Source organism: Octodon degus, unplaced genomic scaffold, assembly GCF_000260255.1.
Source record: "Octodon degus isolate 3935 unplaced genomic scaffold, OctDeg1.0 scaffold00038, whole genome shotgun sequence".
Taxonomy (NCBI): domain Eukaryota; kingdom Metazoa; phylum Chordata; class Mammalia; order Rodentia; family Octodontidae; genus Octodon; species Octodon degus.
The window spans coordinates 859,907-877,599 of NW_004524614.1; the positions used below are offsets into that span (position 1 = coordinate 859,907).

General features: G+C 41.5%; 1 protein-coding gene across 1 annotated transcript in view; it reads left to right on the plus strand.

Annotated features, from left to right (window-relative positions):
• The window catches only part of Tnfrsf19 (TNF receptor superfamily member 19), an 86,276-nt gene extending 69,412 nt beyond the window's left edge, over positions 1-16,864 (plus strand). Inside the window, exon 6 of the mRNA XM_004631110.2 lies at positions 16,659-16,864. Coding sequence (XP_004631167.2) covers positions 16,659-16,864 — 206 coding nt within the window. The remainder of the gene's footprint in view (positions 1-16,658) is intronic.
• Positions 16,865-17,693: the final 829 nt, after the last annotated feature.

Here is a 17,693-nt window from a genome sequence, read left to right on the forward strand (position 1 = left end):
CAAGCCAGTAAGCCGCAAAGCCAAGATTTGAAGCCAGACTCTTGACTGCAAAGCTCTTAACCCTCAGAATGTGGGGCATCTTCTGGCAAGTTTTAAAGTGAGGAAAAGAGGAAAGGGAAAGAGACTGATGACCTACCTGGTCAGGTGCATGTGTCCCAGGCAGACCAGTAGAAGGAGGCTTCCAATTCAATCCTGTTCATTTTTTATTTTATTATTTTATTTATTGATACAGGGTCTTGCTATGCAGCTCAGACTCATAGTGATTCCCCTGACTCAGCCTCCCCAGTGCTGGGATTACAGGCATGTGCCACCACACCTGGTTTTGGGGCTGGCACAGTAGGTCCAGGGTTCTGGGGCTGGCACTGCATGTGGTACCAGGGATTGAGCCCAGGTCCTTACACCAGTCAGGCAGGCACTTAGACCACCGAGCTCTCTCCACAGCTCAATCTTTTTATTTTTTTATTGATACATGACAGTCTATAATTATGAGATGCAGTAGGATGTTTTCATTCATTGGGTAGTTTGGGCTTTCAAGTCCTTGTGGAAATTTCATCTGTGATCCCTCAGAAGCAAAACACTTGAGCTGCTCAACTGCCATACGTCAGTGTTAGCAGTGTCTGCCTCCACCAACACGTCAGCAAAAGCAGTGTCGGGTCTTCAGAGTACGTGTGTCTGCTAGTTTCCTTCTCACACAGTCAAATCAGGTTGTCATAAGCGCAGCTTTAATATGAGCCGATGCTCATGTGAGGTGATTGCTACACTGAATGAGCTAATTGATTTTGGTGTCATGTTTATTAATTTATCTAGAAAGACACTGCTGTCATTTCTACTTCATCAGTAGATCTAATTAAAAGCAGCTTTTCTTTAGAGTTAAAACATTGATAGTGCACCGCTTAACTCTTTTTTTTTTTTTTTCCAGACCCAGGGATTGAACTCAGGCCCTTGTGCTTGCCAGGCAGGCACTTATTCTACTGAGCCATCTCCCCAGCCCCTCCTCTTAACTCTTTGATTCAGAGTGGTGTTATCCATACTGAGCAATCAGTTAAGGACCTTATTCTCCCACCCCTTCAGAAATGATCTTAAACCACAGGCATTCATTAATATTTTTCAAGAGCTTAGTTAAAAGTCATGACTAAGAACCGACAGAGTAAGCAGTTGTTATTTTCTTTTAAAAACCTATTTTCTAATCAGCTCTGTCTTCTATTATAATAAAACAGCAACATATTTTGATGAAAGTATCCCAATATGCATTCGATGGCTTTGCTTCATGTAATTGCAAGATTTGGACCTTTCCTTCTATAATTCAAAAGATAAAAATGTGATAATGGAAACCATCTTAAACACTGGCTATAACAGTATCTTTTAAAATTTCCTTGTGGCAGAGAGTAATGTTATTAATAGTCTAGAGGAGATTTGTTTTAAATGACTCAAAAGAACTTGAGGGTAAACATAAAGGTGAAGAATACCATTATGTGCTTTAGACTTAGGAACAGATACAAACATTCTCCCACCCTCAAGAAGGAAGGCCCATGGTTTCATCATGCATTCCTTTCAGCATACAGGGTATAAATTGACAAGGGCAGCTGAGCAGTGATGGGCCAGTGGAAAATGGACAGGGATAAACTAAGGTTGATGAAAGGGAAAGGCCCAGAGATCCTGTGCGGAGGCTCTTGGGGTCATGTCTTCCTCTGTTCCATCTTAAATAGCTCCTTATAGTACATAATTATTGTTATTATCATTATCGTGATCATCAACTGTAGTCACCCCAGTGTGCAGCAGAACACTGGAACTCTTCCTGCAGGCATCCCAGACCTATCCCTTTGCTTCAAAGGCTATACGGGGATGCCTCAGCTAGACTCACTTGTGTCACTTACAGCCCATGAAGGGGTAGAGTGATTTCCTAGCCAGCTCTGTACCTCTCAGTACACAAAAGTAGGGCAAAAGCACGTGAATCAAAATAAAGGTGAATTGTCTACTTTCATGGGAAGCCATCTCTGTCCCCTCCACAAATGGTGCTTAAATATAAACATAGAAATGTGGATGTCTCTATACCATACTTACTTCATTTTCTTCAGATACATTACCCAGCAATGGGATTGCTGCACCATATATTAATTATATTTTTAGTTTACAAACTACTTGTAAACTAAAGATGGTACGAACAAAGGACGAGGGCTAGCTGGATAGCTCAGCGGACTAAAGTGCCTGCTTAGAGCACAGTGGGTGGAGTTCAATCCCTGGTGTGCCATGCCTGCCCCACCCCTGGGGCATGCTGAGATGGTGATTGAGACAGGGCCTGGTGGCGTGCACCTGTAATCCCAGCATTTGGGAGGCTGAAAACAGGAGGATCATTATGAGTCCGATCTACATAGTGAGACCCTGTAGACTCTGTACTAAATACATTAAAAAAGAGAAAGGATGAATGTTTGAAGTGAAGGATCTGTTAACAACTGATTCTCGCATTATACAGTGCATGTATATGTGATGTTGCTCTTGACTGTCATCTGCACTAGATTAAGAGATGCTTAGGAAGGAGCTGGGCTGTAAGGGCACTCACCTTACCAGTGGGTCAGCCCATGAATGAATTCCTCAGAGAATGCAGGTCCCAGCTGGAGGGCGGGGCAGCCTTTGCTGGGTATCTCTGGTCTCTGCACCCTCCTGTCTGCTTCTGGCTGCCAGAAAGCGAGCGGCTCTGCTTCTGCAGGCCCGGTGTTCTGCCTCACCAGAGAACCAACACAGTGAAACGAGCAGACCACAGACGGCCGCTCTGCACTTAGGAGCTAAATGAAGCATTCTTCCCTTGTTTCTCTCACATCTATCGTGTATTATGTCATGTCACATCTCTGAAAAACTGTCTAAAAAAATGTATTGAGGCATCAGCCTGTATCCTATAATACATGCAATTATTTTTTATGAGTCAGAAGTAAGTATCGAATAAATATCCCCATCCCATCCTGCTACAGTCAATGGACTCTTTTGGTCGTGGAAGAGCCTATCGGCTCTTACCTTTCACGTTACGTACGCTGGCAGTGTGCCCTGAGACACGTCGTAGTGTGAAATACAAGTAGAAATGCAAACACAGAGCTGAGCTTGGTAGGGGTGGGGTCTGCTGAAATCGAAGCGCATTGCTGACTCTGCATATTAGCAGTGGCAGGAGGACAGTGCGGTGCCACCCCGGGGTTCCGCCTTGGCTCGCTCGCATCGGAAGCAGGAAAGGGCTAGTCGCTCCAGCAGTGCCTCTTGGGAGACAGAAAGAGAACCCGACTCAGAAGTCCTGTGCTCGCGAACAAAGGTCGCTGGCTTGCTGGTACGGAGCGCACAACACTCGCGGGGCGGTGGTGCTTCTGTTTGCGCTCAGTTCAGAAATGAGAGTCAGTGAACGCAGGAGCAGGTGCTGCCTTGGGAAGCCAGCTCTCCGAGAGTGGGCTCCCACGTGGACCTGGCACTGCTTCATGCTGCTGCTGCTTGTCAGGAGCAGATGCCAGGAGACAGGCTCGCCGGGTCAGGCGCTGGCCACCAGAAATAAGCCAGCGGCTCACGTGTGCATATTTGGGAGGCACCTCAAAAGGAACGAGGAATAATTCCTTTGGGAAAAGATGTCAAGTCCTGGATAACCCTTCCGATATCATTCATTTGAAAAGTAACGTCTTCTTAATTTAAATAATCTCCTGTTCATAATGGATTGTGATTATTATTTGTTATAAATTTCTCCTGAGCTTTCCCCTTCTTATTTTACTTTGTGACACTGTGTTTTTAGAGAACAGTCTGGTTTCGTTTTAGCTTAGATTAACATGTCATTTGCAAGCAGCCCAACAAACAAGGTCACAGATTTGTGTCAAATCATAAATTATTTTCCACAAAGTTACAGTTTGCTTTCTGTAACAGATCTCTAAACTAAAACACCCTGATGCATCCCAGTTATGTAAGAATCAAAAAAAAAAAAAAAAAATCCATCCAGTTAAGCTTTGAGTTGCTTCTTTTTAGAAATATGTTTTCAGGCTACTTTGATACTGTACCTGTTTATCCTTATCTCAAACGCTGCTTCCTCTTCTATCTGATCTTCCAGTTTCAGAGCATAGCAATTTCAGGTTCTGTACGGGGTTGCTTTCTTTATCTGTTTAGCCACATGTGGATGATTTTATCAGCCCTCGGGCATCGGAGCTTACTTACGCATTCCTGCCTTGCTCCTGTGTGTCTCCAGGGAAAGAGCCTTTCCTGCCCTGGTCCATGCGTCCACACAGACCAGTAGAGGTATCTCAAACTCAGCGTTTCCAAACAAAAATTTTTATTTCTTCCCCTGCGCCCACCAAATCCAGTGTCACTCGAAGTGTCACCATATCCATAAGTTAATAAACAGCACCATAATTTACTTGGGGCCCCCAAACCTACTTGCCACCTTTGATTCTGATTTTCTTCCATGAGTTTTTTATTTCCACTAATACACATTTGCGACACAGAGTGATTGCCTTCCCCACTGGGAGCTGGTACACGTCCATAAGGCACCTTAGCTGTCTTTTCATTTCCTTTCCTTCTTTCATCTCTTGGTCCTCTTCCCTTTTGCAATAAATCTGGCTCCCTGTTTCTTATCATCTGTCTCTTATTTTACCCTCTCCTGTCCTTTGGTTTTCTCATTTAAGAGACCATGTGATACTGAAGTTTGCGCATCTGGTTTGTTTCACTTAGCCTATGGTCACAAGGTGCTTCCCGTGTCCTGCAAGTGACCCTAGCCCATCCTTGGTGGCAAAGGGGCACTCTGTTGTTTATAAACATCACATTTTCTTCATTCATTCTTTGCCCTGCCTCCTAGCCAGCCAGTGGTGTATCAGTGGCTCTGACACCCTTCCTCCACTGGAACCACTGGACATCATCCCCGTGGCTGTGACCTGACCTCACAGCATCCTCACGGCCTCCTGGTGCTGCTCAGCTCCTTCCCAGTGCTCCATTCTGCTGGCAGGAATCTTTCTAAAGTGCGGGTCAGAGCATTTTGCCCTCCACCCTTGAAACCCTCTGGGAGCTTCCTAGCAAGTTTTTTTTTTTTTGTTTTTTTTTACTGTAGCAAAATCAATGTAATATAAAATTTGCTGCATCAGCCTTTTTTATGCATGAGGCTCAGCAGCACTGAGCACATTCGCGATAGTACGCATCTGTCCTAACTGGGTTCAGGAAATGTTTATTACTGGAGCAGGAGCCATACCCACTAAACTGTGACTCAGTGTCCTCCAGTGCCCACCCTTGGTGTCATCTAATCCATTTTCTATCTGTGTGAGTTTGCCTATTCTGTATGTTTTGTATAAGCAGAATCATGAAGTATTTGTGCTTTTTCTGTCTATCATTTTTCAAGTTTTCCTCCATTTTCAAGGCTACATAGTGCTCCATTGTACAGATAGCCACATTTTTGTTATTTGGTCATCCAGCGATTGCCAGTAATTAGGTTTTGTCTACCTTCGGCTGTTATGTGCTATGAGTATTTATACAGGTATTTACTTGAGTCTATTTTCTATTCTTTGGGGACATACCTCTGTGTGAAATTTCTGGCTCATGTGGTGACTTTTTGTTTTATTTTTTGAGACACTCCTAAACTCTGATAACAGCAGCACCACTTTGTATCCCATCAGCAGTCTATGAAAATGGTGGTTTTTCTGTATCTCCATCAACACATTCTTAAAAATCATTGCCACCCCAGTAGGTGTCCTGTTTTATTGTGGCTTTGATTTGAATTTCTCTAATGAATAATGACTAAACATTTTTTCCTGTTTATTCACCATTTGTATGACTTCATCGGAGAAATAGCTGAATATTTTGCCAGTTTTTCAACTAGGTTATTTTTGGGGGCCTGCCCCTTAGCTCAGTTGTTTAAGTGCCTGCTTAAACAAAGCAGTCAGGCTCAGGATACAGTGGTTCAATCCCCAGATCCTCAAGGTAAACCAGACCTGCCCTGAAGGCAGCCTGAGCCTGAAAAAAAAAAATCAGTTAGGTTATTTTTGTCTTTTTCTTATTTAGTTGTAGGGGTTATTTTCTTCTTTCTTTCTTTCTTTTTTGTATTTTAGAGAAGGGTCTACAGGGTGTTCAGGGTCTCACTACTAGCTCAGACTCATAGTGATCCACCTGTGTTCAACCTCCCAAGAGCTGGGATTACAGGTGTGCAGCACCATACCCAGTCTCAGTCGCCATTTCAGCATGCCCTGGGGACAGGGCTGGCATGGCTGGCCCAAGGAGCGAACCCCAGGCCCCTGCACCTGCTTGCAGGTGCTTTGTAGGAGTTCTTTATAAATACATATATTATGTAACTCACAAATTCCCACTGTATGGGTTGTTATTCCATGTCCTTAATGGTGTCCTGGCAGCGCAAAATTTTTAGTTTTTATAAAGGCTAATGTATCCATTTTTTCTTCTGTTGCCTATGCTTTTGGTATATACTTAATCATTTCAAAACAAGCATGGAAAGTGTTTTCCCCTGCTTCTTAGAATTTTATTTCTAGCTCCTAAATTCAGGCCTCTTGTCCATTGTTTAGTTCACTTGTAAGTGTGGGATGAAGTAGTACCAAACTTCATTCCTTTGCAGATGTGATCTGGCTTTCCCATCACCATTCTTGGAAACTTTTGTCAAGAAGCGTCTGACCATAAATGTGTGGGGCTCTTACTGGGCCATCACGTCTGTTTCATGGTCTGTATAGCTTTTCTATTGTGGCCTACACTTTTTTGATTGTTGTAGCTTTTGGAGTAACCAAAGGGAAGGGTGTGTCCTCCAGATGTATTTCTCAAAGATTGCTTAGCTGTCGTAGGGCTACTGGAAATACCATATGAAGTTTAGGCTGGGCCCCTTCATTTCTGCAAAGAACATTATTGAATTTAATAAGGATTAAAGCTGAGTAGTGCTGGTATCCAAACATTGTAAGCCTCCCAGCTGATGAACACTAGATGTCTTTCCATTTATTTTGGTCTTTTAAAATTCCTTTTAACAATGTTTTATAGTTTCCAGTGTGCAAATATTGCACCTTCTTAGTTAAATTTATTTGTAATTATTTTAATCTTTTTAAAATGATTTTTTAGGTTAGAATCATTTTCTTAATTTTGGGGGGAGTCACTGATAGTATATACATATATCATCATCGGGTTATTTGTGTCCAGAAACTTTGTTGAATCCCTTTATTATTTCTAATAGTTTTTTGATGACATTCTTACAATCTTCTATTTATCTATCATCTGAAAACATAAATAGTTTTACTTTTCATTTCCAATTTTGAAACTTTCACATCTTTTTCGTGACTAATTAATTGCTCTTAGCAGAACTTATAGCCCTGTGGTGCATAGAAATGGCAAAAAAAAAAAAAAAAAGGACTGGGGAGATAGCTCGGCACCATAAGCACCTGCCTGGCAAGTGCAAGATCCCAAGTTGGATCCCAGATACCATATGCCCAGCCAGCCTGAAACCACATGTGGGGCACATGCCTGTAATCCCTGCCCTGGGGAGGGTGAGACAGGAGAATCACTATGAGTCCGAGTCCAAGCTGCATAGCAAGACCCTGTATCATAAATAAATAAATAAATAAATAAATAAATAAATAAATAGGGAGACAGACAGACAGACAGCAGACATTCTTATCCTTTTGATTTTGGGGAAAAATGTTCAGGCCTTCACCACTGAATATGACAGAGCTATGAGCTTCCATATGTTTCCTCTGTCATGCAGAGAAAGCTCACTTTTCTTTCAACGTTGAGCATCTTTATCATAAAAACTGCTAGACTTTGCCAAATGCTTTTTTAAAGCATAATTGAGATTGTCATCCAGTGTTTCCTCTTTCATTTTATTATTATATATTGATTGATTTTTGTAGTATTAACCACTATTACCTGAGAAAATTCCTTGTTGGTCATGGGTATAATTCCTTAATATACTGCTAAATTTGGTTTGTGAAGGATTTTTCCTCTATTTTTATAGGCAATCTTGATATATGCATTTTCGCCCTTCGTATTTTTATGTAGCATTGATATAGGGTAGTGCTGACTGTACGGAATGAATTAAAAACTGTTGTCCTTTCTGTAGTTGAGGAAGGTTTAAGAAGGATAGTTTCTAACTCCTTTTGGTAGAATTCACCAGTAAACCTTTCTGTTCCTTGGATTTTCACTCCTGGGTGGTATTCGATTACTGATTCAGTAATCTTATTTGTTATATGTCTGGTGATCTTTTCTACTACTGCTTATGATATTTTTGTTAGTTTCTAGGAATTTGGCATTTCATCTAAATTGTCTAATTAGGGCTGGCAAGATAGCTCAGTGGACTAAATGCCTGCTTAGGCAAGCCTAGGGACCGGGGTTCAATCCCCTGCACCACAGGCCAAACCAGCTCTGCCCTTGGGCGTGCTGAGCTAGCTACAGAGATCGGGCGTGGTGGCACACACCTGTAATCCCAGCGCTAGGGAGGCTGGAAACAGGAGGAAGGCTAAGAGTCTGAGCTGCAGAGTGAGACCCTGTACCAAATACAAAACAAAAGAATAAAAATTGCCTAATTTGTTGATACATGTGTTCATAATGTTCTCATACAATCATTAGTAGCACAGTCTCTCTTGTATTTCTGATTTTGGTAATTTGAACCTTCTCTGTTTTCTAAAGATTGTATTGATTTTTGTTAATCTCAAGGAACCAAGATTTGGTTTCATTTATTCTATTATTTTTCCTATTTCATTGAGCTCTGCTCTAATTTTCATTTCCTACCATCTGCTCTATTTTTGCTTTAGTTTTATCTTCTTGTCTAACAATTTCAAGCAGAAGGTTAAACTTACATTAGGTCTTCTTTTTCAGTGTAAGCATTTACTGCTATAAATTTCTCACTAAGAAAGTACTGCTTTTTTTGTATCGCAGACGTTTTGGCATATGTTGTTTTCATTTTCATTCAACTCAGAGTATTTTCCAATTTCTTTTCTGATTTTTTTATTTGACCCATTGGTTATTTAGGAAGATGTCGTTTGATTTCCAAATATTTGTTAATTTTCCAGTTTCTTTTCTTTTTCTGATTTCTGGTTTTGTTCTACTGTGACGAGAAAAGTTACTTTGTATGACCTCATCCTTCTCAGGTTTATCGAAACTTATTTTAAGACCTTGCATGCGGTCCACCCTACAGAGGGTTCTTTCCATGTGCATGTGAACAGAATGTCTGCTCTAGGGTTGTGCATTTGCTGAAATTCTCAGGATGGCCTCAAACTCCACCGGGATCTGTAAATCCTATGTGCACTGACTGCCCGGGCCCTCTGGCATCATCTCCTTCACTTCTCCTGGTTCTTGCTTGGGAACTGTTTCTGACTGGCTTGTTAGTTACTTTGCACTTTAGTGAATAGCAGTGGCAAGGGCTGGGGAGATAGCTCCATGGGTTAAGTGCTTACCTGGCAAGCACTAGGTCCTGAGTTTGATCCCCGAACTCATATGCCATGCCTGGGCACACTGTGCTGGCCCCAGAACCAGGCAGGGTAGTGCCTGCCTGTAATCCCAGTGCTCAGGAGGTTGAGATAGGATGATCACTATGAGATCAAGATCAGCCTGGGAGCTACAAAAGTGAGCACAGGGCCAGCCTGATAGCAAGACCCTATCTAAATAAATAAATTTCTAAACAAAAATAGCAAAGACCAATCTTTTGATATAAATAGGACAATTCCATATCTTTGTGCAAAGTTTTGAACTGTATAGAAAAAAGTTTACAGATGAATGTTTACAGCACCATTTTTCACCACAGCCAAAATTAATGACAAGTGTTTATCATCTGAAAGTGGATAAACAACATGTAGCATATTTGTAGATAAAATATTACTCAGCCATAAAAAGAAATGAAGTTCTGCTGCATTCCACACAATGGATGGACATTGAAAATACGCTAAGTGGTGGAAACCAGACACAGAAAGCCACATAGTATTCTATGATTCCATTTATATAAAATCTGCAGAATAGGGAAATCCACAGAGATGGATAGGTGCTTGCCAGGGGAAGGTGGGGGCCGGGAGACCGGCCTGCATATGACTTCTGTCTTTTCTTGAGACTAATGAAAATGTTGTGGCCTTAAGGATGATGGTGGCGCACTATTGTGAATCCACATAGCACCTGTAATAATAAATCGTTGTTTAGTATATGTGCTGCCAAAGCAAGCACTGTAATGGTAAATCTTATGTACACTTTATCGCAATAAGAAAACCAGCCAACTTTCTAAAAAAAGATATAGATATACATGGAAGAGAAAACAGAAAAGTCTCACTTTGAACTAATATGTCTATCAGTTATTAATAAAGAAAACATTAAGATCTACACCTGCACTGAAGAAAACTGCAGTGCTGAAGCCTTGTTCTTTCGCATCTATCTGGTGTCGGAGTGCTTGGTATAAAGCAGATAAAAAAGTCTGTTTCCTTATTGGCAGACTCTTTTGTGGTACATCTGGAATTCATATGTTGAATGTTACCATAGATATTTTCATTTAGCCAGTTTAGATTAACAAGATAAAGCCTATACCAGAACTGCATCCTTGCCGCAGTTAAGATGGCAAAGAGCTCTCTGTTAATAATTTTTTAATTAAAGCGCATGGCTAGAAATAGATCGGCCATTGGGTTTTAATTTTGTTAAGTCCTTATTCAATTTGGGCTTTGGTTGGAGTTGCGGAAGAGGACCAAAAGCAATGGCTTTTTGAATTGTAGCTTACTGGAAAGCCGAAGACAAAATATTTTACTGAGAAATATTTTTAAATGCCTGAATTGTATGCTTATATTCCAGAACCAACTGTTAATTGAATTGCATGTGCCAAAACATAGTCATCAGCAAATAAAAATGCTTGCATTTCCTATTACGTTGGCGTTTCCAAAGCGACATGTTACGCAGCAGGGAGCCAGATGTATTGTTTTCCTCCGCTGAGCATGCGGGTGGAAAAGCAGCATTAGTAAGTGTTCAAAGAGGAAGCCCCAGCAGAAAGCTTAATCTGTGATTTGTTCTTCTCTACATGTATTCAACACATCTAATTATATTATATAGACTTTAAAATATTGTAAAAATAGTTTAAAAGTCATATGTTGTTTTTCTTTCTTTTTCTTTCTGGTACTGGGGATTGAACTCAGGACCTTGCACTTGCCAGGCAAGTGTTTATTCTACTGAGATATCTCCTCAGCCCCTATATGTTATTTTTTACTGTACTAAAATGCAGTAGCCTCTTTAATCTTAGAGATAAAACCAGTTAAATTTATGAAGCCACCATTGTGTTTTAAGTGAAGTCAAACCATGTTATATACGCTAGCAGATTAACTAGAATGTACTTGCCTATACGAACTTGAGCCAGTAACCTAAATGGTTATCAAGAATATAGTATGATTTAAAAAGAAAATCAGAATGTAAGTTTTAGAGTCAAACTCTAAAACCGGGGCTCAAATTTAGATCTAATCACCTAATTTGACATGAGAAAATACCTATAGATGTAAGTGACTGATCTGTCTTCTGATTTTCTTTTCTTTTTTTTTTTTTTTTCTTAGTTTCTTTGGGAACCCACAGTGAGTTAGCCACGCTCTCCTCCCATCACCAGCCTGGCCTGTGGGTGGGTTCCTGATTTGCAGCCTGTGGATGTTCCTCTCATCTTTACCCAGTGAAACAGCTCTGTAATGCCTGTGTGTTCCATGTTGCTTAAGCCACATTTAGGAGCTCCTTCACGAGTGAGATGCAGATATTTAGCTGGGTCACACTCCAAAGAGGGTCACCTTTGGAGATTGGCAGAACACTTGCCAAACTTTGCTGGCGGCTTATTTCCCTTCCCTTGGTTTCTTCAGCTTATCTAGTGCCTTGTAGGATGTCAGACTCATCCCAGACACTCAGCATGTGGTGCCCAACAGAGCAGAACCCGCATGCACACGGAGTGTAAAATCATTCCTGTGTGTAGATGCCACATGACGCATGTAAAATTGAAGCTAAGAAAACTGTCCTCACTCTGAAGTAATTGCCAAAGGGCAGCACTAAGAGTAAGGTGGAATCTTCTAACTTAACCAGTTAGGGTAAGAAATGCCTTTGTGATCAGAAAAAGTGATAAGTTTCTAAAGAATGTGAATGTCCCTATTTCTCATTCTTGAGAGTTCTAAAGAGTTGTGGGTAATATTCCTTGTGAAAAATCCCATATGTTTAGTGGGCTGGGTAGGAACTGCAGGCGCTGCACGGGGACAGGAGGAGGCTAGCATCAGTGCATGGCGAGGTGATGTGTATATATATATACATAAATTTTATTGAGAAAGAAGTAGCAATGAGACAGTTTTGAAACAGGTTAGTAGGACAGTTACAATAATTAATACATTGCATATTGTTTTCTGTGTAGTAGTTATTCATACCACAAGATGCAGACATGATATCTTGTCTAAACACTATTAGTTCAAAACTTTCTTCTCATTGAACTAAAAGAAAGTAGCTGTATATCTACCCTATTTTGCATATACAGATATATATTTTTTCACTACAAAATGGTCCTTCATTTATATCCTACTTTTTGTTTACTTTTATCAGAGATGGGTATTCCATTGCCATTCATATATTGTAGGTGCATGAATTCAGAAAAGTAATCTGATATAGTCCAGTAGTCTATAATAGTAGTAGGTTATCCGCATGACTGGCAGAAGTTGTTGACTTGAGCCTTTTACAGCTCAGCATATTAATATGGCTTCACTTTTTATGCCTCATTTTTTATACTATTCTGCTGGATGATTAAGACCAAAATAAAGCAAGACCTCTATAACAAGAAATGTAACTTTTGTATTTGATAAGGTCAGTCAAATCCCCTCAGGATTTACCCTGAAACCATGTACAGCAGTTTTTAGATCTTTTTTCAGTGTCAGCCGTGTGGATGAGTCATGGCCATTGCTTGACCAGTTTGCTCTCTGAGAAAGCCTGAGAGAATGTTTTCTCTCCATGTGACCCTCCTTAGGCACACTGTACATCATCGATCACTTTCCTCTGTGGCCCCATAATCTCCTTGATCAGAAAATTTGGGACACTACTGAGTTACATGATGTTACAAGTTCTCCTATGTCCTGAGTCCTCATTGACCTTGAAGGGCTAGACCAAAATGTTGTCTATCCTTGTAGCCCTTCTTTTTCTCTAATTTTTGGTCTGCAAACTTACGTTTTTAACCCTCCAGAAGAGAAGCAAAGGTGTTTGATATTTAGACAGATACTGATGTTAAGCTCAATAGCCTATGTTTTAGAGTAATAATATCATTAAAGTGATGCTTTCTAGTTTGTAGTACAGAAGTCCTATTTGGAGGAGCTCTCAGGAGTATCTCAATTGGCCAGAATGCAATAGCGCAGCAGTCATTTCATATATCGGAAACAAAGCTCCCCTCCTCCCATTTTTTTCACTGCTCAAATGAGACAGATAAAAGAAAATGAGTTTTTTCCATTTCAGAAACTAAGTTGGGGCCCCAGCTGTATCACTTCGAACACTGAGTGCAATGTTTTCCTTTGTATAAGCACTTTTGTACATTTAAAGCTGAACAGAGGTGACTTGACTTGCTCTAGTTTGCTGTTGGTTTGGCACTGTTCCTACCCCACACTCACTGTTCTCTTCACTTTCCTAAGGCAGTAAGTAGCGCGTTTTGCTCTAAAAATGAAAACAAAAAGCTTCACACCATGGATTTTTCCTTTACAAGACACCTATTTATCACTTTGTTTAAATATGTGTTACCTTATGCTTTTGAAATAAATTTCCTTTTGTAGAAAGAAAAAACTAAACTAAACATTTTTAAAATTTTTCTTTAGAAATGGGCTTTTTAAACCCAGAACTTACATGAATGAGTTTTTGGAGCTATTCTAACAATCAGCCCTGACTCTTCATAGAATGCATATTTATGTTTGTATTTATATTGCTGTGTTGTGGCAGTTAAAGGTACAAATGACGAGCCGGAGAGGACAAACTAACCCTTTATCAGTGAAAGCAGTGACTTGCGCTAAGTGTTGCATAAACTCATACACTTAACAAGAATCAAGAGTGTGGCTCTCAAGCCTGGGCCTTTGGGAGCTCTTGGAGAGTGCTGGGGTTAAGCAGTGGCTTTTCTTATCGAGAGGTCAAGAATCAAGATATAAAACTTAGGTGTTGTTCTTGTTCTTTAGATGCCACTGCCTGGAACAATCAGTAGAGAAGGAAGGTATTGGCATACTTTCCTTTAGAACTGATATTGTGGCAATTTGATATCATTGAAACTATAGTATTAGTGCTCTGTCTTGGAAAAATGTATACTATTAAGACTTTCGCCTTTCTAGAAAATAAATCCAGAGGTGCAAACTATCAAATTAAAAATAAAATCCCACCTTCTCTGAGGACATGTTAACACATTTATGAGTTAGAGGCAATTCCTTTGTGTTAAGTTGATTGCTGTATTCTGGAAGAATTTTGAATAGTGAAAATTTAAAGAACTCTTAAAGGATCCTGCTTTCACCTTAAGTCACTGTTCTTGCTGGGAGTTTTCTGAGTCACCAGTGCTGACCGATGGGTCAACTGAACAGTTTCGGTGGCAGAACTCTGGGGGCTTCTGCTGACATCACACCTTGTGCCTCAGTGGGACGGCAGCTGTTGCTGGGCAGGGCTGGAGTGTGACCAGGATTTAAGCTCAGGGACCTGTCCCCACTCTAAAGCGAACAATATGGTTAGATGATGGCTTTGCGCAGCTTCACCTTTTGGCCTGAAGAGATGACTTCCACTTCTGAGTCACCCCAGATTCAGCTGGGGTGACTTGCTGTGCTGACTTACACGGGATATGAGCTTCTACTGGGTTATTTGACAGTGTTTGTACCGCTGGACCTGTGTCCTTTTGCAACTCTGTCCACTGATAAAGGCAGTTTGAGATTTAGATTTAATCAGGCCTGGGATTCAGTGGCACAGTACCTGCCTGGCAAGCATGAGGGCCTGAGTTTGATTCCTGGTACCAAAAAAAAGATCAGATTTAATCCCACTCATGTTGGGGTGTGATCTATTTAATTTACTGTATGATGAACATTTAGTATGTTTTATTGGATTATGATAGTATTTCTTTTTTTATGATACAATTGCAAATTGTTAAAACTATTTTTTAAGCCATGTTGATAACACACAACTCTAAATCTGGAAGGCTGAGGCAGGTGGATCATAGGTTCAAAAAAAAAAAAGAGATTGGGGAAGAGTGGGTTTCCTAGGGTTGTAGCTCATGCAGAAGCCGTGGGTTCAATTCCCAATACTACAAAATGAACATTATACGTGGTTACAGACAAAGATTGAATTATAGCTCCTCTTCATCCAGCCTAAGGCATGCAGCTCATGTGAAGAAACTTTTATCTGTGTAACCCAGAATTGTTGAGACTAAAAATACCAGGACTCACACCCAAAATGATAGTTCCAGCTGTCCCTCTGTTAGAATTCAACATTAACCCGTGTGTTTCTCTCCAGTTCTTGCTGTGTCAGCAAGAGAACAGTCTTGCTGGTTGGGGACACATAGCTGGGGTGGGGGAAGGCTCAGGATGCATCCGCTGAGCCTGTACCGTGAGACAGGCTGCTCGCAAAATCACACCAGATTTTGAGATTTTTGTAGAAAGCAAAGGACACTTAAAGACGTCATTAACAATTTCCTGTTGAACACATGTTGAAATATTGGTCAAGTAAACTAGGAAATTAATTTTGTCTTTTTAAAACTTTTTAAAATGTACTTTCTGGACAATTTAAAATTACATGTGAAAATGTTTTCTCCATCTTCCTGAAAACAGCCCAATTCAAATTAAATCAGAAATATTAACTGCCTACTGACAGAGTCCAGAAACATGCCCCAAATGTAGTGCCCTGCTATGCTGATTATGTTAAATTACAGACACCCAGGGTCAGCCTATTGTAGGAAAGAAGATCTTCTGTGAAGTTCCCTTACTGACTTAGGGGAGCACAGTGGAGTTAGATCCCCTCCCTGAGAATTTATTAAACAGAAAGGATTAACTCCTGTTGCATAAATTGAGACTGAAAATGTCCCTGTGCCTAGATCATCTTTGTCAGGAGAGACTGTTCTGCATTTTTATTTCATTCAGTTCCTGAAGAGACTCATTCACCAGCCAGTACCTGGTCCCCAGGCCGGCCATGCCCTAGTCATCATTTACTGTCCCCCACACATATCCTGTACCCCCATTTCTTCTCCCCCATGGAGAAAGGCACATAAGCATCTGAACCAATGAGATTGCTGGGCACCTGCCCCTGTGTGCAGAAATAGACGTGCCTGTCTTCTCCCCGGCCCCAGTCTGCTGCAGTTGTGTCAGTGGGTCTGCAGAGGATGAAAAGATAATTTGCTCTTCCCTGAAACTACCCTGTGCCCAACACTGCTGAGCTGCGGGGCTCCAGAGGTCAAGACCGCAGCACCCAGCTTTCCTGTCTAGAGGACTCACAGCAGATTTCTGCAGCTGAATTGCACTGAGCACTGCGTATGCATGTGCTGTAGGAGTGTAAGAGAGGGACTGCCAACACATTTTGAGGTACAGGACATAGATGCAGTATGAAAGAAATCTAAGAGGAAAGAATGTTAGGACACATCCTAGTCGCTGCTGATTTTATCTCTGTCCCACGCAGGCTGTTGCTAGAGATTCCCTGAACCGCAGGGAAGCAGTGCATGCCCTGAGTCATTCTGTGTGCTCCAGTCCCACCCCTGCCACTTCTAGGTACCAGCAAGGTCAACCTTGTGAAGATTGCGTCCACAGCCTCCAGCCCTCGGGACACAGCCCTGGCCGCGGTCATCTGCAGTGCTCTGGCCACCGTGCTGCTGGCCCTCCTCATCCTCTGCGTCATCTACTGTAAAAGGCAGTTCATGGAAAAGAAACCCAGCTGTGAGTTTGCAGTCCTGCATAGTTTCTCCCTGTTTGAGTGAAGTTCTTTTATTATCGCTGTCACCGAAGTGTGTGTGGGAGACCTGGAATGGTGTCAGCAGCACTTTGAGGGTAGAGGGCCATGGGAACCTCACCGGGGACGGCACCTGCACCAGCGCCCAACCAACCTGGGACAGCCCCTTGCCAAGAGGCAAAGTAAAATCACCCTAAATTCTGCTAACAAAATACCTTATGTTCTGGCGTGCCATAGCCAATTATTACACATGTGGACCTCACATTAAGAACTTCCTGCTAGGGAGATAGCTCAGCAGTCTAAGCACCTGCCTGGCAAGCACAAGGACCTGGGTTCAATCCCCAGTACTGCATGCTGCGCTGGCCACTGAAACCAGGAGTGGTAGTATACCACTGTAATCTCAGCACTGAGGAAGCTGAGACACGAGCATCACTACAAGTCCAAGCTGCGCAGTGAGGCCCTGTACCAAATAAATTATAGGGTTTTTTTTTTTAATGTTAAAAAATTAAAATAAAAAAAGAATTTCAGACAGCCTGAAATTTACTGAGGTTCAACTGAACAATCTTTTACTTCATGTGGTGTGGAAAAAAAAAAAGAGAGAGAGAGAGAAGAAACCCATACAGCCACTCTGGTTCTCACTTGCAATGCAGTGATCAGTGTATCACCGGAGATGTCCACCAGGGTGTTGCAAAGCAGGCTCTGTGCTGGAGGACTCTGCCCAGGGGCAACCCCATGGGAGTGTCCTGGGCCTGTAGAAGGACAAAGAGGCTGTTACCTAGGTTAGGAGGATCCAAAACAGCACCTGTGAGCTACAGTAGGCTTAGTGGGGTGTAATCCTGTTGTAGCTCAAGAAGTCT